Here is a 16,602-nt window from a genome sequence, read left to right as displayed (position 1 = left end):
CCGCCCATATCCTATAAACATTACAAGAAAATCAAATTTTTTAAAGAAAGAGAAAAAAATACTCAAAAAATGTAAAACACTTACTTCGGCATTTTTACAACACAAAAACGGCGATCCGGATTATCTTAGTCTTCGATGTTTTTAGTTTACAAGAATAACCGCATTCACAAATATCGGGTTGTATAGGAAAACTTCGAATTTTCTAACTTCGAGACATGTTTTCGGGAGTGCAAAAGGTGTTGGAAAGGCCATTTAAAATGGAGGAAATGAAAGAGAAGAGTATGCTAGAAATGGAGGCTTCGGTGGGTTTTGTTACGCCTTCACGCACCTGATTGGAAAGTACCAAAGTATAAATGTACACTTTGGCTCTTTCATGCACATATTCTGTGCATGAAGCCTAGTTTGGTTCTTTTTTTTTTAAATGGTTAATTTGGTTCCAAACGTTATTTTTTGAGTTAAAAAAGTTCCGGATTCCTCAAACACAGTTGGTGAAGTGGTTCAAGACATTATCAATTTCATTGAAAATATGTTACAAAACCAATGAAAATAAGTGTATTTACAAACATTGTTACACATGATACTATAATTCGGATTCGCCGACTAATTTCATACCCACTTTGCCCCGAATTTGCATTGGAGAATTCCTCCATCAGGGTAAACGCTCCTTCTCAACTGTGACTTCATTTTCAAGTTCGAACCCGAAATTCTCTAATTAGGAAAATGATGAATGTTTTCCTGCCATATGATGTATGCTTATATATACTAGTACAATATCTAAGTCTTCAGACAATCAAATTAAAGGACATTTCTTCTATCTTTGTGCTTCAAATATATATCCTTCCTACTGGCCCTTTTCAAAACCCCTGATTGGAATAACGCGAAAAATTCAGACTTGTGAGGAGAAAGGCTCGGTGTGGGGGCGGGGGTGGGGGTGGGGGGGGTCGGCGAAAGTCAAAGTCGACGGATGTGTTCATTCAAGCATAATGTTCAATTTTTAGTGAATTTTTACATATATATTAATATTTTATATTGAAAATATTAGGTTTAGTTGAACTCATAGAGCATAAGTCACAACAGTTTTAACTATATATCATTGTAGTATGACTTGTTCTAGTGCGTTGTCTGCCTTTTTTTTTAAGGTAAAATTGATAATAGCCAAAAACAAATTAAAGAGAAAGCTGATAATATAGAAGGAAGCTATGAATGAAGGAAATGAAGAATTTGTTAAGGATTACAAAATCAATTGATCCTCAGAAATAGTCGTTTCAAATTAATTTATTACAGAATTTCAAGATTTAATTAATGAGTTTTTTGCAATTTTACTCTTAGTAATAAACTATTGGGGAGAGATTGACATAGTGAAATATTATAGAACAAATAAGATTAAATTAATAAAATAATATTTATTGTTAATATTTTCTTTTAAAAATGCATAAAAGATTAACGTACGTAAAATGACAAGTACCTTACCACAAAAATATCAAACATAAAATATTCAAGGAATAAAATAAGGTGTAGTCTTTTTTTCTTGTCATCTTATTTTAAAGGAGAAGAGAACGTAAATAAGCAAACATTAAAATAGACATTACTGATTCTTAGCATAAGAATGATTATATCAATTATAGCCAAATAACAATTACCATATTAGAGGAAACCTGTATATTAAATGAATTTAATTCCACGAAATTAAAGCAAAACAACCCAAGCAATCCTCCACAATCTTCTCTCCAAAAATTGTTCTTTCCTTACAGAGTTACAGTGGATTTTCATTACATCCCTATGATATCCAATTAAAAGACAATAAGAAAAAGTGGGAGTACCTTATTATAAAAAAGTCACAAAATTCAAAAAGGTAGACTATATTTATATAGGATATAGATGTACCATTTATATATTTGTTTGTTATATAATATATATCATATATATTATGAAAATATAAAATTTATATTTCATGAAAATTTTTAGGATATATATGTGTGGCATAAATAAGAAAATCTTAGATATATAGTATATAAATTATGTATAATTTAATATATAGTAATTTATAATCTCATAAATAAATCAAGTATCTTATTTGTAATATACTATTTGTATTTATAGAAGATATATTTTGTGACTTATTGTGCATATATAATTTATGTACATTATAAAATCATGTATATTTAAGAAAAATTAGGTATTCTCCGGGTATGTAATAAATAAATTATAGAAGTGTATAAATAGTGGATTTACTCATTTTTACAAATGACTAGTAACTCACATGAGGAAGCAGCCCGCAATGAACTAATGTTATGAGTAAGAAAGAAAAGTAGTAAAAATATTTGGAAAATCTTTGAATGCTACCCACATATTTGGAATGGGAAACGTACAGATTTAGTATAAAGATGAGAGAGAGTGTTAAAGATTAATAATGATCAAAATTAATTCCTTGATTCGTGGATCTGTTTAAATTTATCATCATTGCATGATTCTTTATATATGCTAAAAAGGTAAAAAGATATGTCATTTTTGGAATAAACAAAAAGTAATGTTAGTTATGAGCACAACTTTAAAATTAGTGATCAAATCGTGTAAAATTCTCTTTTTAAAAACTTTCAACGATATACTACAATGTTGATAATGGTCTGGGCCATTTTGAAAGTAATATTAGGTAATTTAAACTTTTTTGCATTGTGTATCATTTGAAAATTACTGGAACCATACCTATCATAGTCACACCAACAATTTATTTTGTATATATAGATGGTTCATATCTCTTCATTATAGGACACAAATTACTCATCAGTGAAAAAATGGTAACCATAAAGGTGCTCATGATGTTAATAGTGGCTGCAATTTTATGTTGCAGCCACCAACAAGTGGTCGTGGCTAGAGAAGTGGCCATGCCCGACGACGGGAACGAGCTACAAATCTGGCCATGGGATATCCCACGTTATTTGTCGTTGCCGTTTCCGTGGCCAGGACCATGGCCGTTTCCGTGGCCATGGCCATACCCTCCTCCCGCCCATGCTCCGACTAGCTGCTCGACTAGTGACAAAAAAAAGGTGAAGACGTGCATGTTCAACACAACTTCAATTGATACGTGCTGCCCAACATTCAAGAGCATACTAGGCACTAGTTGCCCTTGCTATAAGTATGCTGAGGATTTGGACAATGTAGTCTTGATCACTCTCAAAACTTATTGTGATGTCGATAGCCCTTGTAAGGGTGTGCAAGTACGTTATCATTTTTATCTCTCGTTTAAGATTTTTGACACACTCATTAAAAAAAGTTACTTACTATCTACTATCATTCTTATTATATAAGGTGTATTACTTGAGTACTTGAGTAAATCACCCTTATTTTTTGCCCTTACATGAGTAATTAATGATTATATTTTTTTACACTCACGGTGGAATTCATGGAAAAATTTAATGCCTTCTGAATTTCTAAAATGATAAATATTTTGGAATAGATTTTTTAGTAAAATGACATATAAAAACGGCCAGAATGATTATAACAATACGGTCAGACCTCTCTATAACGGCACCCGCATATAACAACACCTCTATAACAACCAAGTTTTTTTCGAACCGATTTTTTTGTTATATTTTACTTTCTATAACAACATTTCACCTATAATGAAGAATACCAACTTTATAACAAGACGCACTTTGTAAATTACCCCCATATAACAACTATCTTTTTTTTTTGGTAATATAATAATTAATCATCTTTATATAAATAATATCTATGATTACCAATAATAAGTGTATAGATTTTGACCAAATATTTGATCATTTAATACACTACTTATGACAAAAAAAAAAAAAATATCATATGAATATATATTTTTTTCATTATTAAACGATTTTCCTTCGTTGTACAAAGTGTGATTAAGCTTAGAATTTGACAATTAAAAATGAAAATTAGATTTTATGCATCTTTTTTGCCTATAACAAATGTAAGCATTATTTAAATGTAACGTCGTTATAGGTGTATAACAAATCATTCTCTATAACGAAAATTTTCTAATTCCAACGATTACGTTATAGAGAGGTTTGATTGTATATATAAATGGTTGGGTCCTCATCACAGACTAATTAGGGCCACCTTGAACATATCTTATCCATTTTCTTTTCTTTTTGAATTAAGAAGTATATAAACTTAGAGGTGTCAATATTAACCGTTAACTTTGTATAAATTGAATGTTTGTTCTTGATTTTTTCTATTTATTGCAATTTTTAAATTCTATATGTACAAATGTTTGCAAAGCCTCTTTTTTGAAATTTTAATATTTGGAACATAGTTCCTAATGTTGTTGTTACGTTAATTAATACTTTCAGGTGATTAAGCTATACGAGGAGGAGGAGGAGGAGGAGTGAAAGATGAAGTGCTTAATTCCAGATCTTGTTTTAGATAATTTCCTGTTAATTACCCTTTTTAAGGGTACACTTGTATTAGTGTTGTGTTTTAGCAGTAAAACTTTGACATATATGTCAAAATATTAGTACTAATAAAAGAATATTATAGTACTCATTTCTTGGTCCAATTTCCTCTACTTTTAGTATAACAATGATGTTCGGATCAGTTTATATGTATCTTAACTATTTTATTAGATATTTGTTGTGTCAACAGCGCATAATCCTATCCTCAAAATTAGGTAAATGGAAAAACATTACCTAATATTTTTCCATATTTTTTTTAACTAAAATTTGAACTCAAATCTCTACTTCCTCCGTTTCATTCTAGTTTGTATGCGCTCCTAATTCTTTACTAGTTTGTTTTTCAGAAAAGACACATTTCTATATTTGAAAACATGTAACGTTAAACTTTCTATTTTATTTTTAATGCTGAACTTTTGATAGCTATAGAAACAGTATGACTTAGTTAAGACTTAGACATAGAAGTTTGAAATACAAGTAGACCGAAAGCCTTCATCTTGTTTATTCACATGATTTACAATCAACAAATGTAACTTTTTCTTTGTTTGTGAAGAAACGGATAACTAAATGAAAATGACTTTACATGTAAAAAAATATGGTAGTCTAGTACACGAAGCATTCCGTATTCATGGGGGTTCGGAGAAAAGGCTGCACCCAAGGAGGTTAGCATATAAACTTTCTGTTTTATTTTTAATGATGAACTTTTGATAGCTACATAAACGTTATGACTTATTCAAGACTTAGACATAGCAGTTTGAAATACAAGTAGACTGAAAGCCTTTATCTTGTTTATTCACATGATTTACAATCAACAAATGTAACTTTTTCTTTGTTTGTGAAGAAACGGATAGCTAAACGAAAATGACTGTACATGCAAAAAAATATGGCAGTCCAGTACACGAAGCATTCCGTGTTCATTGGGGTTCGGAGAAAAGGCTGCACCCAAGGGGGTTAACATACGCAAAGGTACTTTCAAGCATTAGTGGTTGTTTTTCTGATTTGAACCTTACACTGTAGGCTCGCAGTAAACACTTTCTGTACGGGCCTGGTCCAAAGGCCAAGACTTCCTTTCGGGCAACCAAAGTTTAAAATCCACCTCTAGCAACTGGAAATGATGGCATAAAGCTCTTTTGCTGTCCATGTAACTTCAACAAGGCTTTCTAGAGGACCAACAAAATCTTCTGCTATCATCATTAGTAAGATCCTACATTCTATAAGCAAAACCTTAGAATCAAAAAGATAGAAATTAACAAATGTGAGGTTAAAATCTATGTTGAGCGGACTCCACAAAAATAATGTCGTCCCCCGTATCAGATATTCCAAAAATGCACTACTTTTAGACGAACCGACACTCACCTAGTGGCATTTTTGAAAAGTTTGCGTAACATAGGTTGAAACCATTTTAAGAGTCGCATGTTCTCTTATTTCCTAACAAGTCAAATCTGAAAGCACTGTGCCCACACTTTGCTGTATTTGACCCTTTTTGTATTTGTCCCTTTTTTGTTTTTTGTTTTTTGTTTTTGTGAATGTATACCAAACCCCTTTGAGAAAAGTTATGTCTCTGATGTGCCTTTTTGGTTGTGACATCAATTGGTCCCGACTAATAATTTCAGAAGTGACATTTGGTATATAAAGACAAGTAGGGAGGAAATACTTGACAAAATATATGAGATCTAGGGTGTATTTGCTGTGACATAAGTCATTTTCTAGGAAAATGTTTCTGTAAGGAAGTCAATTTCTGTTGTTTGGTTATCAATATAAACATTTTCCATTTTGCAGGAAAATTACTTTCCTCACTTTTTTTTTTTTTTTTTTTTAAAACTGGTAACTTTAAAATGACTTTCCTCACTTATGGGCGAAAATCATCTTTTACAACAATTTTAACTTTTCAATTCATATTACTTACTTCAGTTAACACTTAAACATTACAACTAATCTTTAGCACTAAAATCTCATCATAACGTTCTTTGATTTGTTAATATTATTATTAATTTTAATATATACTTTTTCAGGAAAATATTTTTCACTCACCAACCAAACACTACAAAAAAAAAAATTCACGGAAAACGACCTCCTTACCAAATACATACATTATCTTGAAAAGCTAAGCATAGTGAAGTGTAACAAGAAGCGAGTTGGGGTTCTTGGTAGAACCGTCCAATTGCAGTCTTATTAACTACTAAACTATCCAGAAACTATAATCTGTATCAGCTAAACAACCTCTGTATCATTCCGATTTTATCGGATTTTCCCGAAGGGACGGCTAATCAACATGTTACTACAATTTAAAAGTCTTAAACAGAAGCTCGGAACGAAAAGGGCTAACCTTGAATTTTGCTGAAGTTAAGCAGAGACATTGAAGCTAAAACCTTATGTTCAACCAGATCACCATGTTGTAAGCATTCTATCAGCTGATTGATAATAGCTAAAAATGCAGATATTTCAAACTCTGAGTCGTTCATTGAAGCAACCGCTGAGCTCAACCACGCGACTGTTGTTAGACAGATTCGGACCATTTCCAAGTTTCCTGAACCTAAACACTTTGAGAGAGCCTCCACAAATGACTTCTTTCCACTACCAATAAGTAATGCTGATGCATTTAACAACCATTTTTCCCTGGCCTCTTCTTCTTCATCCTCCATCTGACAGTTTTTTGCGCTTTGGTCAATTAAACTTTTAACACATGGAAAAACAATTCATAATGCTCGGAGAATCAGCAAAAATGTAACTGAAATCACGTTTCGAGAATTAGAGTATCATGTGACAGTCTGTGTCAAAACAAGCGAGAAAGGACTTCAAAATCTGCTACCAGCTTTTCCTATTGCACAAAGCAAAATTTGGCCAGCACATCAAAAGTTGATCCAAGAGGGGGCAAATGACGCATAACGAACAACCATCAGAAAAAGACGTTCTTGACTTAAGAAATGCAAAGAGGGCACAACAAGATGAAAAGAAGCTGCTGTAGGATTTAAAAAATATGCCATAAAAGAAAGGTACCTATTACACGAGTTGACACATTTGGGAACAACGAAAGGAAGCAGCATTGGGAGGATAAGACGTTTCCCAAACTGACTGAGCGAAAGGCTCGATTTTTCCTCACAAGATGGCATATTGAATATTTTGAGCAGTAATTTGTATTTTGAAAGAGGAATTATGAACCAAAAAAAAAAAATACCATCATAACGGTTGCATCAACCAGCACATTGTTCTCTTTCTCGTCCGGATATTCCGCTCCACAACCTTCAAGAAAACCAGCTTGCGTTAGGATCCAATCCTCTGTCATAATCTTACCGGAGAACGAAAAATGCCCTCCCAGAATAAGTAGTGCTTTGCAACATATTTCTCTGCTCCTTTCATCTGATAAGCTGCTTTCTAAGGCCATAGTCATAGCATCAACCGCATCATCTCTGTATGTGTTGGGCATATCTGTGTCTGCCTGGAAGATTCAAATGCAAAGTCAGTTCCTAGACTAAAATTAACAGTGATCTTAAACACTATGCCTGCCTCTTCTTAAACACTATGCCTGCCTCTCAAACAAGTAACAAAAGATACAACATCTTTTGCTCAATCACAAACCAGCTGGGATCGGCTATATGATTCATCTATATCCATTCCGTTTTATTCAAACACATGCCACTCCAATACTGGTAGATAATAAGACAAAATAAGAATCTGCGATGTTAATACATACGCTAGTTTTTATTCAATTCTTAACCAATGTTTTGACTAATGAAGTGCATATTTCGTCTCTAAATTAGATTATTACAACATGAGGTGTAAAGTACTAAGCCTGCAGAATCACACTCTAAAGGTAATGGACTTACCGTACTCATTAACTAATGGTAAGTAATATCCACTCCATCGTTCCGTGAGTTAGATAAATTACTTGATGCACTGAACAACATATAACCTTCAGTCACCAAATTACAGAAAAAACTATGGAAATTTTGACTAGGAGCTATACTTTAATTAATGAACTTTGCGTCTCTTTCTTAATACTTTGGAATCAGGTCATGGCAAACCCTATGTCCTGTACCAATTCTAAGTTTTTCAGAGAAGTGCTATGCACAACCAAGGAACTCGATTAGAAAGGACGTGGAATTTAGCAAACAAAAAAAAAAAAAAAAAAACCAAAATGACCTATCAAAAGAAAAGAAAAAGTCTAAATTTGCTAGATGTCTAGAAGAGCAGACCACTAATACGCTGATTTGAAACCTACTAGAAGATCAAAGTTCAAGAGCAGCACAGCAACCATGATTCTCTGTTCACATGGACAGTCCTGGAGATACATCAGCAAATCGTGCATCGCTTTGACAATGTTGTCTTTGTGAAGGCCTTTTAGGAAGAACTTTGCATCTTTTCTCCTGAAATGTGGGAGCGCGGTAAGAGTTTATGTAGCTAAAGCAATATAAAATCATTACCCCTAAGACTGCATCATAATCCAGCAATATAGAGTATTTCAGTATCTTAGTTGCAAGCAAGATAAAAAGGGAAGCCCAGTGCACGAAGCCTCCCGCATTCACGCAGGGTCCAGAAAAAGGTCACATCCTAAGGGGGTGTAATGTAGGCAGCCTACCCTAACAAGTGACACCTATGTTGCTCAGGCTCTTCAAAAATATTGTCAGTTGTGTTTCGGATCCTCCAAAAGCTATGCATATTTGGAGGATCCGACATGGGTGTGGCGACATTTTTGGAAGGTCCAAGCAACGTATAGCCTGACACATACATTAGTGGTTGATTCCACAGCTCGAACCTGTGACCCGGGTTCATGTGGAAATATGGATCAAATAATCTAATACAATTATCCAAAAAGTAACAGCTTTCTTGAAAAGTGTATATAGTCTCGACATTTCCATTTTACATCCTGGTAAAAAGAAACATTAAAATATATTCAGATGTATTTGTTTTACAACTCTAACCAGATCATTTAACTTCTCAACAAAGAATGGAAAAAATATGTGTCATCATGCTCGATGAGAGAAAGTTCACAAGTAATAGGATCAGTTTTTCTTTAAAAGTAAAATATGCATGTCACATTATTCAGGTATTGTCACAGTGCATCTGCTAGAAAGAGCTCTTGAGCTTCAACTTCTTGTGCTCTAAATCTCTATTGATACACTTCGGTCTTCTCCATGCAAATTCGCCCAGACTAATATGAATTTCATGAACTTTTTATCTTTCAATGAAGTATCACATATTCATCTGCTTTTCTATTTTTACCCAAAACAGAACATGATTCTGTTCTGGCTATTTCTTGGAACAGTGATAACGCTATCAGTTCTTTCGATAGCACGGAGGAGTGAGGGGATAAAGAAGGTTCCTTTCCAGAGATTTTTGTAGTACTATGCATGCCATGAGGTGAATAAATGAAAAGCCAACATGATTATAAGAATATATTTGGACTATGTTGCTCGGACCCTCCAAAAATGATGCCGCATCTGTGTCACATTCTCCAAAAATGCATAGCTTTTGGAGGATCAAACACTCATCAGTCCATATTTTTTAAGAGTCCGCGCAACATAGATTTGGAAAACCAAGTACCTGTTAAGGCAAATGAGTTCAGTCAGGAGTAAAAAGGCGTTTCTTCTCGATTCCAACTCTTCTTTCTGAAGAAGATTAAGCAGCCACATCTTATCAACATTTCTGGCTACTACATTTCTGCAATTGGTATCAGCCACAATGCAAGAGCAAAATAACCCGGAAACACGTATCTTCTCGCTAGCGTTTCCACAGTTAAATCTCTGGATGAGAAACTGTAAGCTTCCCACGGATATAAGCTGCTCTAGAGTTACCCTTCTTTCATCCTGAGTTAAAGCAATAATAAGATGTTCCAATATGGAAACAGCTGTTTCGTTCTTTAACCAACCGTGTCCCCCTGAATTACCGGTAACCTTAGAGAAATAATCCAGAAGATGCCTCCAATGTTCTGACTTCCAATTGTTGATGACGCGCTTCAAAATAAAGTTAGTATGGGGCACGCGTTGACATTCTAACAATCTTCGTGTTACGGGGCATGTTCTATTTCCTTTCAGCAACCAGCTTATAATAGATGCTCTCTCAAAGGTTTGGCCAGTCTCTAGGGTAACTGGATCTTCAAAAAAAAGTCCAGTCAAAGGGCAGATAAATTCTTGTGGGATGTTTATGGAAGGTCTTTCGACATAATCTTCATAATCGACTCCTACACATTTTGAAAAGCACCATCATAAGCAATTAATATCTTACTCAACATAAAGAGAACCAAAGGCGGACCTAGGATTTTGAGTTTATGGGTTCTAGATTCTAGAAAAGACAGCTTATTGGGTTCTGGATAAATTATTTATACATATTAAGTGAATTTTTAAACACAAATACAGGGTCTGGGCCAAATCTGCTAGGTTCTGCCGAAGCCGTAGACAGGCTTGGAGCTCTGCCTCTGGAGGGAACACTCTCAAAGATGACTTTCACGTACCTTGAGCAGGAAGCACTACCTCCTCGGTCTCCTGCTCAGAAGCTGCTTTTGTTATCCTGTTGAATATGAATTCGGTCAGATTTGCAGGTGCAAATGAATCCGGCGTGTTGGACTTTAGTGGAGATGTTTCCTTCATATCAGAGTTTCCAAATATTTCCATGAAAATTTTTTCTTCTGGAGAATTCGCTCCAAATACCCCCGCTGCATCCTGAGCGGTTGATGCACCATACTACACATCAGAACACCCTCAGAGTTTAACTCATCTATGTAATACAAAATCTGAAAAGGAATAATAATGTTTGGCAAGCATAGATCCTAACTCACTAAATTTAGAGCTGCACAGAGAACTACTAAAGTGATTTGACAACTTTAATTTACTTTCCTCATGGTAAACACTAATTAAAAAGTACAATCAAGCTGCATGTCTTAATTTGGCAACACCAACAGCAAAAGAAAAGGCACATATGTTTATGTAAAGGCTTATCATCAGTGTTGTCAAAGGCGAAAAGCTTTAAAAAGTGTTACAGGTCTATTGAGGCTTTAAGCGTAAAATGCAAATGAAGTGTGAGCTTTAGTGGGGAAAGAATGCAATGAAAAAAAGTAAAAATATATATGTAATGCAAGAAAAAAGTAAAAAATTCATTCAAAATGTTTTCATTAACACTAATATATCTCTTTGCCGACTATATTTATAGTTCAGTACTTCTCGACTCAAGTTGAATTCATGGGCAATGAGGCGCACACCTTAATCCCCTCTACACACTTAAACACAGCTTAAGCGAGGCGAAGCATAGCGCCCCTCCTGAACTTTGGGGCTTAGAAGTGCCTTAAATGAGCCTTTAACAAGACAGCTTATCATCCATTTCAAGTGTAATGAAACTGTCATTGTGACTTGGAAAGAGCTAAAGTTATGAGCTCCACTCACATAAATGAAGTATTTAAGAAATAACATCTACGACTGAAGGAACAACGATATGCAGGTGACTGAAACTGCGTAAAAGTACCCACAAAGTGCAAGTTGTTTTACAAAATAGACTTTGAAGAATCCGACGGTAAGTTGGAATACAAGAGCTAAGCTATATACACCATTCAAACGTCCCCAATTTATTGTCTTAATGGACCATGTAGAACTTCATTTGCTTCAAATCTCACCAGCCAAAATGTGGCAGAAACTTAGCCAGGATTTTAACCAACAGAATAAATATATATATATATATATATATATATTTACACATTTTTGTCTAATTGTGATCTAAGTTTTCTAAAGAAACGTGTTCAACACTTACTGAATCAACTGTAGCACCAGACCCAATATCTTGATCTATACACTTAATCACTTCAGCAGAGTATGTCAATGCTGCCATATTTTCGGCAGCAAAACTAGTGGGCCTCCTCTTACTAATTTCACAGCATTCTTCCTGGCTCTCTTCTGATTCCGTTCCTAGTTTATGTGAATGACGGAATACTTCATCATACAACTTTTTGCTGACCACCGGCTGAGGTGAGAAACCTCCAACGCCACTATTTAAGTGGCAAGAGTTGCTAAAGGAAACTTCATGCTGAACAGATATAGAAGGAATTTGAATTGAAGGAACTAAAGGAATCTCAGCTCCATCAGTTAGCCATTCCTTGTAGTAAAGTGCAAACTGATAAGTCCCATTGTCCAGATTTTCATTGTACAATTTCTCAACAAGCTTCAGTGTCCTCGGCTTATTATGTCGATCACCGAGAAAATTAGCTTCCGAATTATACCAGACCTTCAAATGCGAAAGATGAGGAAGAAATATGTGATTCCACAAATCCGGCAACAAATTAGTCCTTGCCTGAAAGGGCGAATCAGAGAAAACTTGCAGTAAGTGCTTTGCAGCGATACAGTCCTTCTTCTGTATCTTATATATGACACTGAGGTACAAATGAGCACAAGCTGCCAATTTAGAATTGGGAATTCCAGACGTAAATCGATCTCGTAATTCGTTCGAATTCAATCCTGTTATTACACTAAGCTGCACTGAGGCTTTCTTAAGCTCTTTTTCATTTGCACAATCCTCTGCTGCTCTTTCTACTGTTTCTATAGCTTGTTCAAGAGTGGCTATGATCTTGCTTTCAGTATTCAAGCCTTCTTCAAATCCAACAAAATTTAAGGAAGCGAAACTATTGTGACGAAGCGATGTCCTAAAATCCTCGTCTAGGAGGAAACGGTTTATATGCCCGCTGAAGATAGAGATTACTGCCTGAATAGCAACTTCATCAAGAGCAGGAATAGCTGTAGTCTCATCATACTTCTTGTTGGTTAGCGAACTTCTAGTTGATCTGCTGTGTGAGGTCTCGGGCTGTTCCATATGTTTCTGATAATTATCTCTAAAGCTTGGATGTCCTGAAATTACTTCACTAGAATTATTGAGACATTTTGTTGTTTCTTGTGCATGTTTTCCAAAGGATTGTCGTTTTGCTTTTGCTACCTCATCAGTTCTGTTAGAAGACCCGCCTTCACCGCTCTCCCTTCTGTAAGTTCGATTTGAGTATATACGATTGTATCTTGAGTCATTTCGCTCCCCAACCTCAACTATCTCACTGTTTTGAGAAGCATTAGCAGATAGAAACTCATCAAAAGAACTAATGCTTAGTCTCTTAACATCCGACGGTAGATCGGAAGAGCCCATTCTATGCTTACTTTCCTTCTTTGACCTTCCATCTGCAAACAAAATGGGATAATTACATTTTTGGACCGCTCAAAAGAATAATAGCCAGCAAATGTATAGGTTTTGTATGGTAAGTATAAGAATACATCAACTATACATATTGTATACACAAATATACATTAGTATACATATCATATACGTAATAAATGTATTGGTTTTGTATATTTTGGCTAGCTCCCGTCATTAATTTCAGCCGACGGGCCAAAAATGAAAACTGTCCCTCGCGGTCATACCTTTTAAGTCATGCCAGGGTATATCAGATTTTCTTCTCTCTGTCTTTTTTGTGCTTGACGAAGCAACATTTGTATGAGGTTCTTGAAGTCGGTAAATAGGTCCGCTTCTTGCTTTTGTTCCCAATGAAGTTCTAGGCATTGTTTTTGACATCCGCCTATTGAATCCTTCTTTTGCAAGGAGGTCCTCCAGTGACATGGCCATGTTCACTCAGATTAGAATATCAACTCTCCTAAACGCGAGACAACAAAGAGATTGATCAATGCCAAATAATATCAGAAGTGTTGATTCTACCACAACCATCCCGAAAAAAAGAAGAAACAAACACACAATGACGGCTACTATTACTATGTTTCAAATTCAAATTAGTTGGAGTCAGCTATATGAATCCTCAATATTCATTTTTCTCCCCGAAATAACAAACACAAGCATCAAAAATATAGGGGAAACGGAAACTGCAAATCTTAAGGTATATTAATAACTCTCTAGATATTTTGTCATCTACTTCAATATACAAGTTCCTTGAAGAGAGTGTCGATCCTATTTGCACAAAATGTTGCTGCCTTAAAAATGATCATTTCCTCCTAAGTAATTGCACAAGCAAAATAGTAAATTGCTTAAAAAGCAAAAAACTCCTAATTGCAGGTGTTACATTCTTCATCCAATTCAAAAGAGAAAAACAATAAAGTAGATAGTTCACTAAGCAAAGCGGCTCGTACTTTCAACCAAGTATCTTATCTATCAACTGAATGGAAAATCCTTGGGAAAAAAACTCAAGATTCAAATACCTTACTTTGTTGCCATAAATACACTCATTTTCTCAACGGAGAGCTTTTGCCCAAACTTTGTATATGTATTAAGAAATCCACCAAATATCTATAAATATTTTACCGTGAACCCAGTTATTATTGTATATTGACTTGAGGTCGTTGGAGGAACTCATAAACTTCAAATGTTGATCGGTCTCTGACCTGAGGCAAGAAATATGAAAAAAGAAGTACCTTTTCGGCTAGTTTTATCTTTCTATCAAGAGACCCCATAAACCAACCAAGAAAAGACACATAAACCCACCAAGAACCAATGATTTTCTTTGATATTTATAGATGAAATTGGGATTGAGAAAACTGTTAAGATGCCAGTTTCATCTCTCTTCTAACCAAAAACCCAATAATCCTAAGTCAATACTCCAACTATATAACCTTCAAGAACAAAAAGGACATAATCAAGAAATAAAAATATGAGTAAATAGAGGCGGATGCGGCCTTATAGTCTTTCGATGTGGAGTATAAATTTATTTATAAAAATTCACTAAACTTGCAACAATAGTAGGACTGAACCCATAATTCTCTAAATATGTGAACTGATAGAGTTTAAATCCAGGATTCGCCTATGTGACCAAACCTTAAAGAAACAAAAAGGAAGCACCTTTCACTTGTTTTATGTTCTATCAAGAGACCCCCCCAAACCAAACAACAAAAACACATAAAACCCGCCAAGAACATAATCAAGAAACACAAATATGAGCAATCCTAAAAAAACAACAGTGAAAAAGGAAGTACCTTTCAGCTTCTTTTTTTATCTTCCATCAAGAGAACCCCATAAACCAAACAACAAAAACACATAAAACCTACTAAGAACATAATCAAGAAACACAAATATGAGCAAACCTAAAAAACAACAGTGAAAAAGGAAGTACCATTCAGCTTGTTTTATCTTCCACCCCATAAACCAAACAAGAAAAACACATAAAACCCACCAAGAACATAATCAAGAAACACAAATATGAGCAAACCTTAAAGAACAGCAGTGGAAAAGGAAGTACCTTTCAGCTTGTTTTATGTTCCAACAAGAGACCCCATAGACCAAACAACAAAAACACATAAAACCTACCAAGAACATGATCAAGAAACACAAATATGAGCAAACCTTATTGAGCAATAGTGAAAAAGGAAGTACCTTTTAGCTTGTTTTATGTTCCATCAAGAGACCCCATAAACCAAACAACAAAAACACATAAAACCCACCAAGAATCACTGATTTTCTTTTATTTTCCTAATTTGCATGTTGGATTAAGGAAAACAAACAAAAAGGTATAGAATTTTCCTAGAAAGAAGCCAAAAAAACTGAGATGCTCATGATATAAAAACTCAAAGGCCATATTGGATAGAAATGAAAACAAAGGAAACAACAAAAGAAAAGGAAAAAAAGAAAGAGAGACAATTGGTGAAGGTTACACTAGGCAGCAAATGGAGAGAAAAGGAGGGAATAGAAACAAGACAAAAGAGAAACTGACAAATACTATTTGTTAGTTACTGTCACTTTCAGTTTCAAGGTACAACTATATTAGTGCTTAGTACAACATCTGTAGTGCTAGTGTATTAAATCTAAGGCTTTGTTTGGCTCATGCTTGTTTAGTTGTTTTAGCAGGCCAGAAAATTGAACCGTTTCAACGGCCGCTCCCTCCATCGCTTTCAAAAAAATTCTCTTAAGAAAATATAAGATTATTTATTTGTAATATCTGAGCCCAGGTCAAAGGTCTTTTCGCCTTTTTTTTTTTTTAATGAAAAGAGTTAAGTTCATTATGATGAGCAAATCTTGAATCGTAAGATAGTGCTTCGTATCACTTCTTCAAGCCTGCCTAACGTAATCTATCTATATATAATATAAAGCTAGGCAAAAGAAGAGTGATGTGGCACCTCTCTCTTTGGCCAAGAAATACAATTATCTTTTTCCTCCTTTTTTTGCCTTTTTTTTTTTTTTTTTTTTTTAACTTTTAGCTAATTTATCTAATTTATGTGCT

The 16,602-nt window shown here is 34.6% G+C and overlaps 2 protein-coding genes across 5 annotated transcripts; one reads left to right on the top strand and one right to left on the bottom strand.

Moving 5' to 3' along the window:
• Nucleotides 1-2,753: 2,753 nt before the first annotated feature.
• LOC132032762 (uncharacterized) lies at nt 2,754-4,364 on the top strand. The gene is made up of 2 exons (XM_059422469.1): nt 2,754-3,215; nt 4,326-4,364. The coding sequence occupies exons 1-2, from the start codon at nt 2,793-2,795 to the stop codon at nt 4,362-4,364; spliced, it is 462 nt and encodes a 153-aa protein (XP_059278452.1). The 5' UTR covers nt 2,754-2,792.
• A 1,112-nt stretch (nt 4,365-5,476) lies between these two features.
• On the bottom strand, nt 5,477-16,235 carry LOC132032759 (uncharacterized). Of its 4 annotated transcripts, XM_059422464.1 has the most exons (10): nt 15,823-16,232; nt 15,625-15,688; nt 13,805-14,034; nt 12,159-13,564; nt 10,873-11,101; nt 9,966-10,602; nt 8,644-8,788; nt 7,600-7,860; nt 6,751-7,066; nt 5,477-5,635 (listed from the first exon to the last, which is right to left on the bottom strand). In XM_059422464.1, the coding sequence occupies exons 3-10, from the start codon at nt 14,004-14,006 to the stop codon at nt 5,523-5,525; spliced, it is 3,309 nt and encodes a 1,102-aa protein (XP_059278447.1). In that variant the 5' UTR covers nt 14,007-14,034; nt 15,625-15,688; nt 15,823-16,232; the 3' UTR covers nt 5,477-5,522. The 4 variants fall into 4 exon arrangements, with proteins under 4 accessions (XP_059278447.1, XP_059278448.1, XP_059278446.1 ...); XM_059422465.1 differs by having other exon boundaries at nt 8,677-8,788; nt 15,625-16,234; XM_059422463.1 differs by lacking the exon at nt 15,625-15,688 and having other exon boundaries at nt 15,759-16,232.
• Nucleotides 16,236-16,602: the final 367 nt, after the last annotated feature.

This window comes from Lycium ferocissimum, chromosome 10 (genome assembly GCF_029784015.1).
Source record: "Lycium ferocissimum isolate CSIRO_LF1 chromosome 10, AGI_CSIRO_Lferr_CH_V1, whole genome shotgun sequence".
Taxonomy (NCBI): Eukaryota; Viridiplantae; Streptophyta; class Magnoliopsida; order Solanales; family Solanaceae; genus Lycium; species Lycium ferocissimum.
Note: the sequence above shows the minus strand (reverse complement) of the source record. Positions and strands in the feature narration are given on the sequence as shown.